This window comes from Capsicum annuum, chromosome 1 (assembly GCF_002878395.1).
Source record: "Capsicum annuum cultivar UCD-10X-F1 chromosome 1, UCD10Xv1.1, whole genome shotgun sequence".
Lineage (NCBI taxonomy): Eukaryota > Viridiplantae > Streptophyta > Magnoliopsida > Solanales > Solanaceae > Capsicum > Capsicum annuum.
In genome coordinates this window covers 154,328,533-154,342,446 of record NC_061111.1, presented here as the reverse complement: position 1 = coordinate 154,342,446, position 13,914 = coordinate 154,328,533, and the positions used below count along the sequence as shown (strand labels likewise).

The 13,914-nt window shown below is 30.9% G+C and overlaps 1 protein-coding gene across 3 annotated transcripts; it reads left to right on the top strand.

Annotated features, from left to right (window-relative positions):
* Nucleotides 1-3,091: 3,091 nt before the first annotated feature.
* Nucleotides 3,092-7,738, top strand: LOC107840108 (uncharacterized protein C24B11.05). 3 transcript variants are annotated; one of them, XM_016683844.2, is made up of 8 exons: nt 3,100-3,338; nt 5,572-5,651; nt 5,841-5,906; nt 6,027-6,124; nt 6,467-6,592; nt 6,739-6,960; nt 7,150-7,215; nt 7,408-7,738. In XM_016683844.2, exons 2-8 carry the CDS (start codon nt 5,600-5,602, stop codon nt 7,564-7,566), a joined length of 789 nt encoding a protein of 262 aa, XP_016539330.1. In that variant the 5' UTR covers nt 3,100-3,338; nt 5,572-5,599; the 3' UTR covers nt 7,567-7,738. The 3 variants fall into 3 exon arrangements, with proteins under 3 accessions (XP_016539338.1, XP_016539330.1, XP_047254116.1); XM_016683852.2 differs by lacking the exon at nt 7,150-7,215 and having other exon boundaries at nt 3,092-3,338; XM_047398160.1 differs by lacking the exon at nt 5,572-5,651.
* The last annotated feature ends 6,176 nt before the right edge of the window (nt 7,739-13,914 follow it).

Below are 13,914 nucleotides of genomic sequence, written 5' to 3'. Positions count from 1 at the left end.
TGTGTGTGTGTGTATATATATATCCCTCTTGTTATTTGGCGTTGTCTCCTATATAAATTCTTAGGAATTTCCATCACACAGCTCGCATTCTGATGTACCTATGAGCGAGCAATTTCTGTTATCCCATGGTCCTTAGTACCACCTTAAAATTTTAATCTTTCTTGGTGGGTGAAATTATAATCTTGCATTATTTTCCATTTTTCACCTAGTTTTTTCAGAAATATTCTCCCTAGTACTAGTCCCCATATGGCGTATCATTTTCTTTTTGCTCCATTTCCCAGAGGTCCACCTTCTTTCGTATTCTCTGGGAAGTGCTCTGTCCGACACCATCTCTCGTCCTCTGATGAGTAAGCTCGTTATTCGTCCAGGATGAAATCTTTTAGGCTGTACGAAATATTCTTTGAAGATTTTAACGTCATGGAGTTGAGTAAAAGTTTAGCTAGAGAAAGATGGTTATTGCCGAGAAAGGGACGGAAAGTAATATTTTCTGACTACAGCATATTGTATTGAAATTATTTTTTTATAAAAAGATCAAAAGTCTGCAAGGACTAGATGAGAAGGGGATTTGTTATCCCAGACATGTGGGAAATTATGGGACTTGTCGTTTAATTCCAAGGCTTACTCGTTGGTTTGTTAAATTCCGAATGTGTTCTCCTTGTGAAGCTCAATATGGAAAGACGAGGCATGATAATAGATGAAAATGTCACACCTGCAACTTGCCAGTGGAAGCTATTTAGTCCACAAACTTGCCCTTATTCACAATCTCTTAAGGAAAAATTTATAGTTTGTTTGTCCAAATTTATGAGCACTTGATTTTTGGGAAAAGGTTTGAATTTATATCTATATCTTGTGGAGATTCTCAGTTTGCTCTCCATTCCATTTTTAGTCCATTCTTATCCTTGGCTATGCGTAGCAAATTGTTCTGTATTTGCCTAAGCCGTTAACGAATTTCAACATGAAACGAGTGGATTTTACATGTTTAAAAGGTTTAAGATCATCCTGCAAATGTGGGCTATGGTTTAAAGTTACTTTTAGGTGGGATTTCCATATCAAGGACAATAGCAAAGTTCTTTCCTAATGGCCATGGGTAATATTAAACCAAAAGCCTAATGAAACACAAAATTGGACAACTTGGGTAAGCACCCGATAAGTTGGACTTCTTTTTTATTTGTCAATTTATTCCTTCCCAGGGGCCCATAGCTGCCAATTTATATTCAGCCTCGACGAGAATAGGGAATGTGTACGTGTGATCTGCAAAATGATATATCCATCGATTATTCTTATCCACTCATTTTGCTAATTACTCCCTCCATTTCATGTACTTGGTATGGCTCCTTAAGAATGGATATTTTATTTTATTTGTTCATTTCACAAATTAAGAAAATTTTATTATTTTTTTATATAATATTTAGTATTAAATAACTATATAAAATAGTAATAGTTAAATTTAGAGTTTCAAGGTATCATTAATAAGGTTAGTTTAGTAAAATATATATACTTCTAATTAAAATTTTCTTAAGAAATATGTCAAGTTAATGGAGACCAAATAATATGAAATGAAGGGAGTAGGGGCAATGTTTGGTGTCCGATTCGATATTTTCAAAATTCAAATTCGATAATCGATAATTAAAATTGATATCAAATATCATATTAAACTTTGATTCGGTAAAATGAACTGCGATTTGACACGGTATTTAATAATACCATATTCCCATTTTGTTCTAAACTTTTTGTTTTGAAAATTAACCTACTCACTGTGAATGCAATTGCAAACGTGTTCCGAGTAAATAGGCTTGGAGCTTTTGGCTAATATTATTGTAAAGAAGTGAAGAACCGAGGATGAGTCTTTTGATATATTATTATAGATATACAGAGTGGATCTTTATTTAATAAGTAATTCGGTATTCGATAAATACCGAATGCCAAATGATATTAATATCTTGTATCAAAACCCATCTCAAACATCATAATTTTGAAATTTTACTCTTAAAGACCGTACCAAATACTAAATATTACATTTCTCGATTTGAATTAATAATTTGATTTTTTATATTTTATGTGCAGCCCTAAGAGTACATACTCAATCCAATGTTCTAAGAGCTTATTAAGAAAGTATACCGTTAGCACCAAAGGAGATATTCCTCTCCAATTGCCAAACGAGAAGCTTAGTTGGTTAGCTAAGAATAAAGAGAATAAATTCAGTCGCCGATGCTAATTTACAAACATAACATCCAGGGGCAGAACTTCAGAGTTTAAGTTATAGGTTGGTTCGAACTTAATAACTTTGATCAAGTGTTTCTCTTGAGAAATTTACTAACTATATGGAGTATAAGTAATTTACTCAAAAAATTACGAAGCTGTTTTTTTTTCTTCTAAAACTCAGTAATTTACTAAAAATTTAATAAGCTTTTTTTTCTAAAACTTAGAAGCAACCAATTCTAAATTCCCTCTAATAATTTTTGAGCCAAATTTTCTTAGAGGGTGTGATGTGATGATTATTTTCTTCTTATTCTTAAGTAAAGATCTCGGGTTCGAGCACTAAGAAATGAGAAGTTATAAGGAATGTTTTACTTGCTTAGTGAGCCTACTTGGAGTGAATTTGAACTTATCAAAGCCGGTGAATTTTGAGAATACATGGTTAAAAGTAATTAAGGGCAGTATGACGCATTGAAACTTCCGCTATGTGCAGGGTTTGGAAAAAATGAACCACAAGTATGTATTGCGTGCAGTCTTACTCCTATACTTCTGCAAGAGGTTGTTTCATGATTGAACCTGTGACCTTCTGAACAAATGAGACCAACTTTTTCAATTACCCCATAGCCTCTCTTTCGCATGGTTAAATGTTTAAAAAAACCATAAGAAGTTGGAATAATGTAGCAATGGTGCAAGAAATTCGTCCAATAGGATTGAGGCAATAAAGAGCACAATGTTGTCCAAGTCTATCAATCGTTTTCAATTAGGTATAAATTACTAGATATAGTGTAAACAATTCTTACATGCTCTCTTCTATATTTACGTATGACACATTGGCAACTAGCTATAGTGATCCTTGTGGAATTAAGTGGGCAAAAAGTTGCACGAAGAAGTTCGAGTGGCACACTAGTGGGTGTTACCTAACATTCCCTTATTCTTATTATTCCTAGCTACTTAGGGAGTTAGGTACCCCAATCTTTATATAAAAAGTAAATAACCATCTACTATAAATTAGCTTCAATTCTTCATGAAGTAATCATCCTCCAATCAAAGCCATTATATCCCTGCATCATACGTTATTTGTGTCCTGCAGGTGCAGGAAGCTCTCCAGCTAGTTTCTTTCCTTCAGGATTTTCATCACCCAGGTAATTAAATTAAAGCAAGCCTTTCCTTTGGTATTAGCTTCTCCATCTATTTTTACTTGGTCACTATATTAAAAATAGATGTCCACTTTACAAAATCAAAAGGTACTTTATTACTTAATTAGTTCTTTATTTACCCTTATTATTTACTATAATCATTAACTTCTCAATGCATCTAATAAAGCATTAAATTTATTATATTCGAAGAATATAATGATTGGTATGATTGTCATTTTAGTTATTGCTGCTTAAGAATGACTAAACAGCTAAAAATGAACGGAGAAAGTAATTTAAGAAACGATTAAAGATTTTTGGATCAGTAGTAATAATATATCACAACATTTGTTCATTCTATTAAAGAATAGAAGATAACTTGTGGTTGGTACGTATATATTAAACATACCACACATTTCCCTGCATAAAAGAAAATAATTAAGGGTTAAATTATTTTCTAGAAAATTACTTTTCTCTTGAACATGGACTAAAAAGGAAAAAAATGTTGGCTAAAATAGAATAAAGTATATAATGAAGTAATAAACTAGGGTGTTTTGTATCTTCATTTGAACATAAAAGATATTCTGAGTTTTAGCGAGATAAATTGATTTTTGGTCTGATGAGTCGACTAAGAAGGTAAAATATTCTTTATCAAGAAGTTCTTTATTTTCAAGATTTAAATTCAAGACGTATGATGTAGGCTTGGAGTTTGATCATCAATCTCATGCCCCTTCGATTGTATAATTAAACTTGCACGACTTACTATATATATCTTTCATTATAAAAGTTTTCTGTTTGTCCCTTTGGTTTAATTAACCCTATTATCATCAGAATCCAAAGGGTTTATATATACTACACTTCTGATTTTTCAATCTCTTTTCCAATAGACCAACAACTAACAGATGTTAATAGTTTGTTACATGCTTGCTTTTTAGCTCCTAGTAATACTTTGCTTTATGACTTTCGTAATAGAAGTTTATTTTTTCTTGATTTTCTAGTATATCCAATTATATTTACGTTTAGAACTCTCTGACATATTTTGATCTCTCAACTTAACTAACCTTACACCACTTTGTATTACCCAACATCTTTTGCTTTTTAGGCAGAATATTTAAAGACTTTTATTAATTTGTTTTATTCAAATTCTTTCTAAAATATCAATAGTTTAATTACCTTCTGATCTTGACTATTTGATAGTTTTTACCCCTTTAAACTTTGATGAGGTAAAGAGAGTGTAATCACTCTATATTTTTGGAGATAGAAAAGAACCAACACCCACCACCACCGCCCCTATCCATTATAACCCTTCCAAGTGTCACATACTTTTTAAAAATTATTTTTTATATGATATTAGATTAATTTAGTATTTTATTAAAATATAAATATTATAAAAGCAAGCAATCTTAATTATTTATTATTGAGTATTTAGATTTTAATAAAACGGATTTCTTAGTATTAGTGAAAGTAAATGAGACTTTATATATCACTTTAACTGCTAGTATTAGAATTTGGAGGTTTTGCTTTAAAGTTATTACCAGAAGAGATACAACCTTTTCAAAAGAAGATATGGAATATACTTTTGATTATCCTCATTCTCCTTCCCAACTAGGGAAATGTTTCTTTTTTTTTTTTTGTTTCCCAACATATCCCATAGCCGGCAGCCGTGAGACTAATCCTTCGCTCCTCTGTCAGCGCACTAAGAGGTAGGGAACTGACCACAGAGTTTGCTCTATTCGCCAGAGGAGGGGATCGAACCCCCGGCCTCTTACTTAAGGGACATGGCTCTGAACCACCATGCCAACTCTAGTGGTTAACTAGGGAAATGTTTCAACAAATCATAAGTTAATTAAGAGATTTTATATAGAATTTTGAAGGTATGTTTGGCCAACCTTCTCGAAAATAAAATGTCTAGTTACTTTTTATAATTATAAAAAATTAATTATCTTAGAGAGTTAAGGCGATTGACTAATTCTTAGAAAGAAAAAGAAAAGTGATCTAATTTTGAGCAGTACCTGAAACAGAAAAAATGTACGTAATTTTTTTTTTTTTTCAGAAGCATTTTTGAAACCTTGACCAAGTACAAATTTTTGTTCTGATATTTAAAATGTATTGTTCAAATATATTAATTAGCTAAATACAAATTACTATTATCTCAAAGTACTTTTTCGAAATTCACTTTTCACAGAAAATAATATTCAAAATAAAAATTTTATAGACTATTTAAGCTAAGTGACATTTGCAGGCGTAAGCGAGCGTGTCTACTCTTGAGAATGGAATCCGTTGCAAGGTCTGACAGTCTTAAGTTTGACTGCCTGTTGTTTGGTATGTTTAGTTTCTGCAACTATATCTGGTTACATTACTGTGTATATATATATATAGTATGCTGTCTTTGGAACTTAAAAGACAACGAATTGTATATATTTCATTAATTTCTTCCTTTATTATCCTAGAAAAAAAATCACTAAATTAAAAAATGACTTTCTTATCAGAAATGTAAATTGTTTTTCCCAGATATGGATGACACTTTGTATCCTCTTAGCTCAGGTGTCAACCTAGCTTGTCGCAAAAATATACAAGGTACTATACTTTATCTTATCATGCCAAGTAATTAAACAATTAACCAATAAAATTTCATCATGATCAAGGAACTATATATAATAATTGTTGGCAAATAGTAATTAACATATTTCTTTCTAGAGTATATGTTGCATCACCTAAATATTGAAGAAACTGAAGTGCCAAAGATGTGCTTGGACCTATATAGGGAGTACGGCACAACAATGGCAGGCTTGAAGGTAAATTACATTTTTTCATTTCAATTTATTTATCTTATTTTCTTTTTTAATCTAGTTCAAAAATTGAAGAATGCTTTTTTTTTTTTTCTTTTTGGCAACTCTTAGGTAGTGTATGGAAAAAAGAACGAAATATTTATGTACTTGAAAATAATTTGCCTTTAAATTAATCAACTTCTCATTTTGCCCACATGATTTTACTAACATATATACAAATGTGTCATGACATATTTAAGAAAACTAGTTCAAAATATTTTTTTCCTTAATCTTGGTGCTCAATAAAAGAAAATATATCTACACCATATAATGTACTACAAGTTAATAATATGCACCAATGGTATGCAGGAGCTAGGATACGAATTTGACAACGACAAGTTTCATGAATTTGTGCATGGAAGATTGCCGTATGAGGTACTAAAACCTGATCCACTTCTGAGGAACCTCCTCCTTTCCATGCCACAACGCAAAATTGTAAGTACACTTTTAGCGAAATTTCTGGCTTCTCTACTGCTAGCTAGCTAATATATTCTATAATTATAAAGATACAATTACTATTTAGGAGAAATAATTTTTTAAAACATTAATAGTAATTTATTGGTGCTTGGTGAATTAATCAGATATTCACAAACGGGGATAAAGCACATGCAATACGAGTGCTGAGTAGGTTGGGGCTAGGAGATTGTTTTGAAGGTATTATATGCTTTGAAACTTTGAATCCTCCATTGGAGGATACTACTGATGATGAGGCTGCTAGTCGTCGTTCTCGTATTTTATGCAAGCCTTCACTGGAAGCAATGGAGGCTGCTATTCGGATTGCAAATCTTGATCCAAACAAAACTGTATGTAATATACTCCCTCCTTTCACTTATAATCTTTCGCTATACTAAAAATTAGATGTCCATTCTTGTACTTATCCCATTGAGAAAACCGATTTGTTCTTGATTAAGGAATATGTCAAATGAATAGCGGACAGTCAAAAATGGACCGAAGGTGTAATTTAATTTGTTCCTCCTCGATTGCCTTTTCAGATATTTTTCGATGATAGCGCTCGGAACATAGCAAGTGGTAAACAAGCTGGATTACACACGGTTGTTGTATGTTCCACCTTCTTTCTAGTCTTGATCAAAAGTAGTTGAAGAGTAACCCAGAGACCAATTTAAGATTTGAGTTTGATAAATTTAATCATTTTTTAAAATTCTTAATAATGAATTTTGAATGTGTGTGAAAAAGTATTGGATTTGATTAAACCGTTGGGTCATTATAAACTAATGAGTATTTTGGTGCAGGTGGGGAGCTCAACGTTGGTGGCAGGGGCAGATCATGCCTTGAGGAGCATACACAACATAAGAGAAGCCCTTCCTCAAATATGGGAAGAAGGAGGAGAATACTCACAGCAAATTATCCAATCCAATAACGCTGCTGAATTAACTGTCGTGCAAGCATAATAACCTATGTACTCTACGTGCATCGACACTTTGATTTGATGAATTTCAATAAAGATCTACGTGCAACGAAATAAGCCATGCATTATATGTATGGAATAAATGTGTTTTAAACATAGAGAACTATAAAAAAAAAAAAAGGCAATTGCTATAATCTACAACGAGTTTGAGTTAATTGTTAACCATTTGCTCTTTATTTGTATGGTAAGTATTTCGATATAATTTGGAAGGACAATAATTGTATTGTCAAATGATAATTTCTTTAGATTCTCTCGGTCTTTCAAAAGGAGAAAGACGAACGGAGGGGTACATATTAGGACGCTACATTAACAAGCAATGAGCATGTAGGGCTATAGCTCTTATCACCTTGGCATCAAATTTTTAACTAAATAAAAAGATATAATTAGCTTTTATAAAAAGGAATTTTAAAATTGTTTATAAAATTAATCAAACAACGAGTATAATAAAGGGCATATTTGTCAAAATTTAATTTTTTTAATATGAAAGAAACATAAGCGTGATATGATAAATTACTTAATAAATACTAAGAGTGATGAAATTATAATTTTAATTATTTGCCACTCAAATTAGATATGTACTATTCATATTCACACATTACATCTTAAATAAACCCAAAGAGTTAGATAATTCAAGCTTCTATCAAAAAATTAAAAATAAAAATCAAGCTTAATATTTTTAATCTTAAAATTTAGTTACTTCAAGCTAATGATGCAAGCACTTAACATTAGTCTTTTATGTTTGATTTCTTGCTTAAGAATAAAACAATATTATAATAAATGTATGTTGTTGTAAATAAATACACTAAAATAAAAGGGAGGGGAGAGAGAATTATAGATATAAGAAAATGATTTTATTTTCTTTTTGGTGTGTTTTTACAATGTAATATGCAATGCCTTTGTGTAGTATGGAGTTAATAACTCAAATGGTCGCTCAACTTATGACTTTGCTCTTAGAAAGTCACTCAACTTTGTTTCTTATTCCAAAAGTCACTTAACTTAGGATTTTCTCTTAGAAAGCCACCCAACTTTAATTTTTACTTCAAAAGTTATTTAACTATGGATATTTTACTTACAAAGTCACTCAACCAATTTAATTAAAATCTGCTAACATGAAATTTTATTTAAAAATAAAATTTTAAAAAATATAAAATCATTTGAACCATATTATTACATATTATAGTTACTTTATATTTAACCCTCTGAAATTTTAAAATATCCTATATAGTTTACGTCAATTCACTTATGAAGTTAGTATTAATTTTTAAGATTTTCAGAATCATATTCATTTAGCTGATTAGATTTAATTAACTTTCAATGTGATATTTATTTAAGAAATTGATTTTCCAATCATAATGTAATTTTTTGTATTACCACTTGTATAATATACAAATGCATCAAATAAATACAATAAATTCTATTCTTAATAAGTTGATAAAAGAAAACGTTATAGATTTTAAACTAAAATGATATGATATAAAATATTAGCAAATGTTATTAAACATTAGTAACATTATAGTACATACACTGCAACGAGGTAAAATTAGCAACAAAAATTATACAATCAAATGATTGTGATTTTAGGATATTAATTGATGATTTGTATAACTATATATACTTTAGAGTATAGAGTAATTATTGGACAAGAAAAATGCGAAAAATAGTTGTAAAACCAAAATTCTAAGAAATAAAAAAAATATTCATTTAAATGAATTTTGGATATGAGCGGATCATTGAATTGATGGTTTAAATAAAAATATTTTTTATTTCTTAAAATTTTTGTTTTAAATAAAAATTACATGTTAGAAAATTTTAATGAAAAAAATTAATTAAATAGCTTGAGTGACTTTGTAAGTAAAGACACTTATAGTTGAGTGACTTTTGGAGTAAAAACTAAAGTTGAGTGACTTTCTGAGAAAAGAATTCATAGTTGAGTGACTTTTGAAGTAAGAATCAAAGTTAAGTGACTTTCTGAGAGAAAAATCTTAAGTTGAGTGACTATTTGGGTTATTAACTCGTGTAGTATGTGTAGTATGTGAAAATACATCCACAAAAGAAATAACTTCTTGACATGCTACAATAGTATGTGTAGTATGTGAAGTATGTGTAAATGTGAATATCCATAAAAGAAATAACTTATTTACAATACCCCCCCTTGGATGTTCATGTAAAAAAAAATTCTAAAGAAAATAAGATGTACATAGCGGTTTGTAATACGCATTGTTTGCTGCCTCATTAAAAACCTTACTAGGAAAACCCAGTGGGATAAGACCTTAGTTAAGAAAAAAAAAAGTGCAGCGTGTATTTACTCCCCCCGATAAAAACATCACTTAATATTTAGGAGACGACGCATCCCAATCTCGTATCTCAACTTCTCAAAGGTTGATGTTGACATTGCTTTAGTGAACATATCTACTAGATTATCGTTTGAACGAACTTGTTGAACATCTATTTCACCCGTCTTTTGAAGATCATGAGTAAAGAATAATTTTGGTGAAATGTATTTTGTTCTGTCTCCTTGATGTATCCTCCACTTAATTGAGCTATGCATGCGGTGTTGTCTTCATACAATATTGTTGAAATGTTTTTTCAAAGTAAGGCCACATGTTTCATGAATGTGCTGAATTATTGACCTCAATCAGACACATTCTCGACTTGCTTCATGAATGACTATTATCTCTACATGATTTGAAGATGTAGCAATCATGGTTTGTTTTGTTGAACGTCATGATATAGTTATACCTCCACATATAAAAAAAGTACCCTGTTTGAGATCGACCTTTATGTGGGTTAGACAAATATCCTGCATCTGCATAATCAATTAATTATGAATCGTACTCATTTGAGTAAAATAGTCCTATATCAATAGTTCCTCGAGATATCTAAATATATGCTTAATGTCATTCCAATGTCTTCATGATGGGGAAGAACTAAATATTGCTAATAAATTTACAGCAAAAGATATATCTGGTCGTGAGGCAAGATACATTAATGCCTCAATTGCACTAAGATGTGGTATTTTAGCACCAACAAGTTCTTCATCATTTTCATGAAGTCGAAATGAATCTTTATTAATATCAAGTGATCTCACAACTATCGGGGTACTTAATGAATGTGTTTTATCCATATAAAATCTCTTTAAAATATTTTCAGTATATGTGGATCGATGGACAAAGATTTCATTCGTAAAATATTCAATTTGTAGACCAAGACAAAATTTTATCTTTCCGAGGTATTTTATTTTAAATTTTCTTTTCAAATATTGTACTGTCTTTGAAAGCTCTTCAGGAGTTCCAATGATATTCAAGTCATCAACATATACAACTATTATGACAAATTTAGATCCAGACCTTTTAATAAAGACACAAGGACAGATTGGACCATTTTTATACCCTTTTTTTAATAGGTATTCGCCAAGGCGATTATACCACATGCGTCCTGATTGTTTTAATTCGTATAAAGAATTTGGAAGATTGATTGAACAATTTTCTCAAGAATAATTATATGCATCAGGCATTTTGAATCCTTCAGGAATTTTCATATAAATATCACTGTCTAATGAGCCATATAAGTAGGTTGTTACAACGTCCATCAGATGTATACCAAGTTTTTCATAAACTGCCAAATTAATAAGATACTTGAAGGTAATTGTACACACCACCGAAGAATACGTCTCCATATAATCAATGCCAAGTCTTTGCGAAAATTCCTGTGCCATAAGTCGTGTTTTATATCTAATGACTTCATTTTTCTCATTTCGTTTTCGCACAAAACTCATTTGTACTCCACTAGCTTTATACCGTCAGGTGTTTAGACTATAAATTCAAAAACTTTATATTTTTCAAGCGAAGCCAATTCAATTTTGATTGCATCTTTCTATTTTGTCCAATTATTTTTCTTTCTACATTCTTTGACAGATTTTGATTCAAGATCCTCATCTTGTTGCATTTTTTCATTAGCAACATTATAAGCAAAAATATTATCGACTATTATATCATTTCGATTTCATATTTTTTTATGAGACATAACTGACTGAGATCTCTTTACTTTCAGGTACCTGAACCTCTTCTGAGGTTTTATCAATAGTTATGTCTTGCTGCTCTTCACGAGTAGCTTCCTCCATATTACGATTATTTTGTTCATTGATTTCTTTTTTTTTTTCGAGGATTTTTATCTTTGAAACCAATTGATCTACCATGTTTTAAGTGTGGTCTAGCGATTAATTGGAGGCGTTTAATCAATGATTCTGCTAGATCATTTTGAGTATGGATGTGGGCAATCGGATGTTCAATTGTTATTTCGGTTAATATACAATAACCATTAAATGTTTGGGATGTAAATTCACCAGCATTATCAAGACGAATTGTCTTTATTGTATAATCTGAAAATTGTGCTCTTAGCTTTATTATTTGAGCAAGTAATCTCGCAAATTTTAAATTACGAGTTGATAATAAATACACATGTGATCATCTTGTAGATACATCTATTAAAACCATATAATACTTAAATAGTTCACATAGAGGGTGAATGGGCCCACATATATCACCCTGTATATGTTCCAGAAATGCAGAAAATTCAATTCCTGCAGGTATGCATCTGTTACTTTGCCCGAGAATTATGAGGAAGAACTCCCTAAGATTGAACATATGCTATGAAATTTAGTGTCTGAAGCTAACGCTACGAAATTCAGACACTGAAATCGACTGATGTCCTTCTCAATAATTAAAAAATAAGTCCAAAAAATGATTTACTTGCGTGACTAATTTGGAGTGAAGAGATCTATTTTAATGTCAATAGAGAATGACTCATCGTCTAGGTAACATTTTAAATCACATTTTATAAATCTGAAAAATGAGGTACACGTTGTTAGTTGAAAATTATTTTTTAACATTTTTAGATATATTTTCTATCATTGAGTTTTACATTTGTTCCGAACACTACTATGTAAGCAAAGAATAATATAAAGCCACATCTCCAACTACTCTCTCATTAAGTTTAACTCAACTTTAACTAAAGCTCACCAAAAAATTGAGCTTCTAATAAATTAGTCAACATAGTTTGTGCAGACATAGATTCACCTCCAATCGTGTTAATGCGTCCAGCAGATTATACTATTTTTCTATTTATTTTTATTTTATATTTCTATTGATTAACTGAAAGATTTTACATAAAAAATTTAAATAGTTAGAATGTAATGTCAATTGGTGATGATTACATAATGTATGATTTGGTATTTTCAGCTGCAAATCAATGAAACTTGGAAGGTGAAAGCAATTCCTAATCGTACGTTGCTTCCCAAGGAAAAATTGCAAGCCAAGTGACTAATAACCCATCTCTACTTTGAAGATGAATAACCCAAAAGGGTGACCTAGTTGTAGTTTGGGAGATCCTCAGGTTCGAAACCACACGTATTTTCAGTCGAGCTCATAGCATACTTCTCTTGTTTGATTTGTTGGCTAGTGGCTATTACACTTAAGTGAGTTTTACCTTGTGCTCACCCGAAGGGTAGTTGCTGTAGGTTTCCTTGTCATAAAAATAAGAAGATGATATCGTATTTTTAAACTTGTCTGTGCATCCTTTATTCTGAGTTATCTGTAAACTCCTATGTTGTCATGTTTAGAGGATAATATACTTTATTAATTCATATTTTGTACCCTAGTAGATGTGATCTCTGCGGTCTCTTTCCTATTTTGCTCCTTCACTTGTCAGAAGGAGGAACTCAAATTATTTTAGCAATCTATTTAATTAATGTTCTGGAAAAGCATCATAAATCTCGAAGTTTATGAGAAAATTTTTCTAATATTAGTGCTATGAAAATTACTCAGTAAGTCTAGCGTAGCATCATAAATTCACAGCCACCTGGTGCAGCAAGGAAAACATATCTTCTTATTGTAACTCAGTTCTTTTAGACGCCTTTTAATTGAGCTTAGATTGGAAGAAGACAACCCTCTGAAATTAGATCATGGCATTGGAGGCTGTTTGAGTTGTTACAGAGAAACTATTATCATACCATTTTGAATTTTGTCAAAAAGAGACTTGAGAACTCATTATTCTAGAGAATATACTGTGATTTGTGGAGTTTCCTCTGTATCTGTTTTAGCGATAGTGAATAGATATTCTGCTGAACAATATTGTTGATTTTTATGCATTTAGAAGTTATGGTTTCATCATTTTTTTTTTTGCGATATTTTCTTATTTTCAGTGTCGGAAGGGAAAGGACCTATATATGTGGATGACCAAATGCCCCAATGGTCCATCTGTGAAGTTCTTAGTCAATGCAGGTAATCTAGTAGATGCTTTTTATCAATTATGTTCCGATTTCTGTTCATGTATA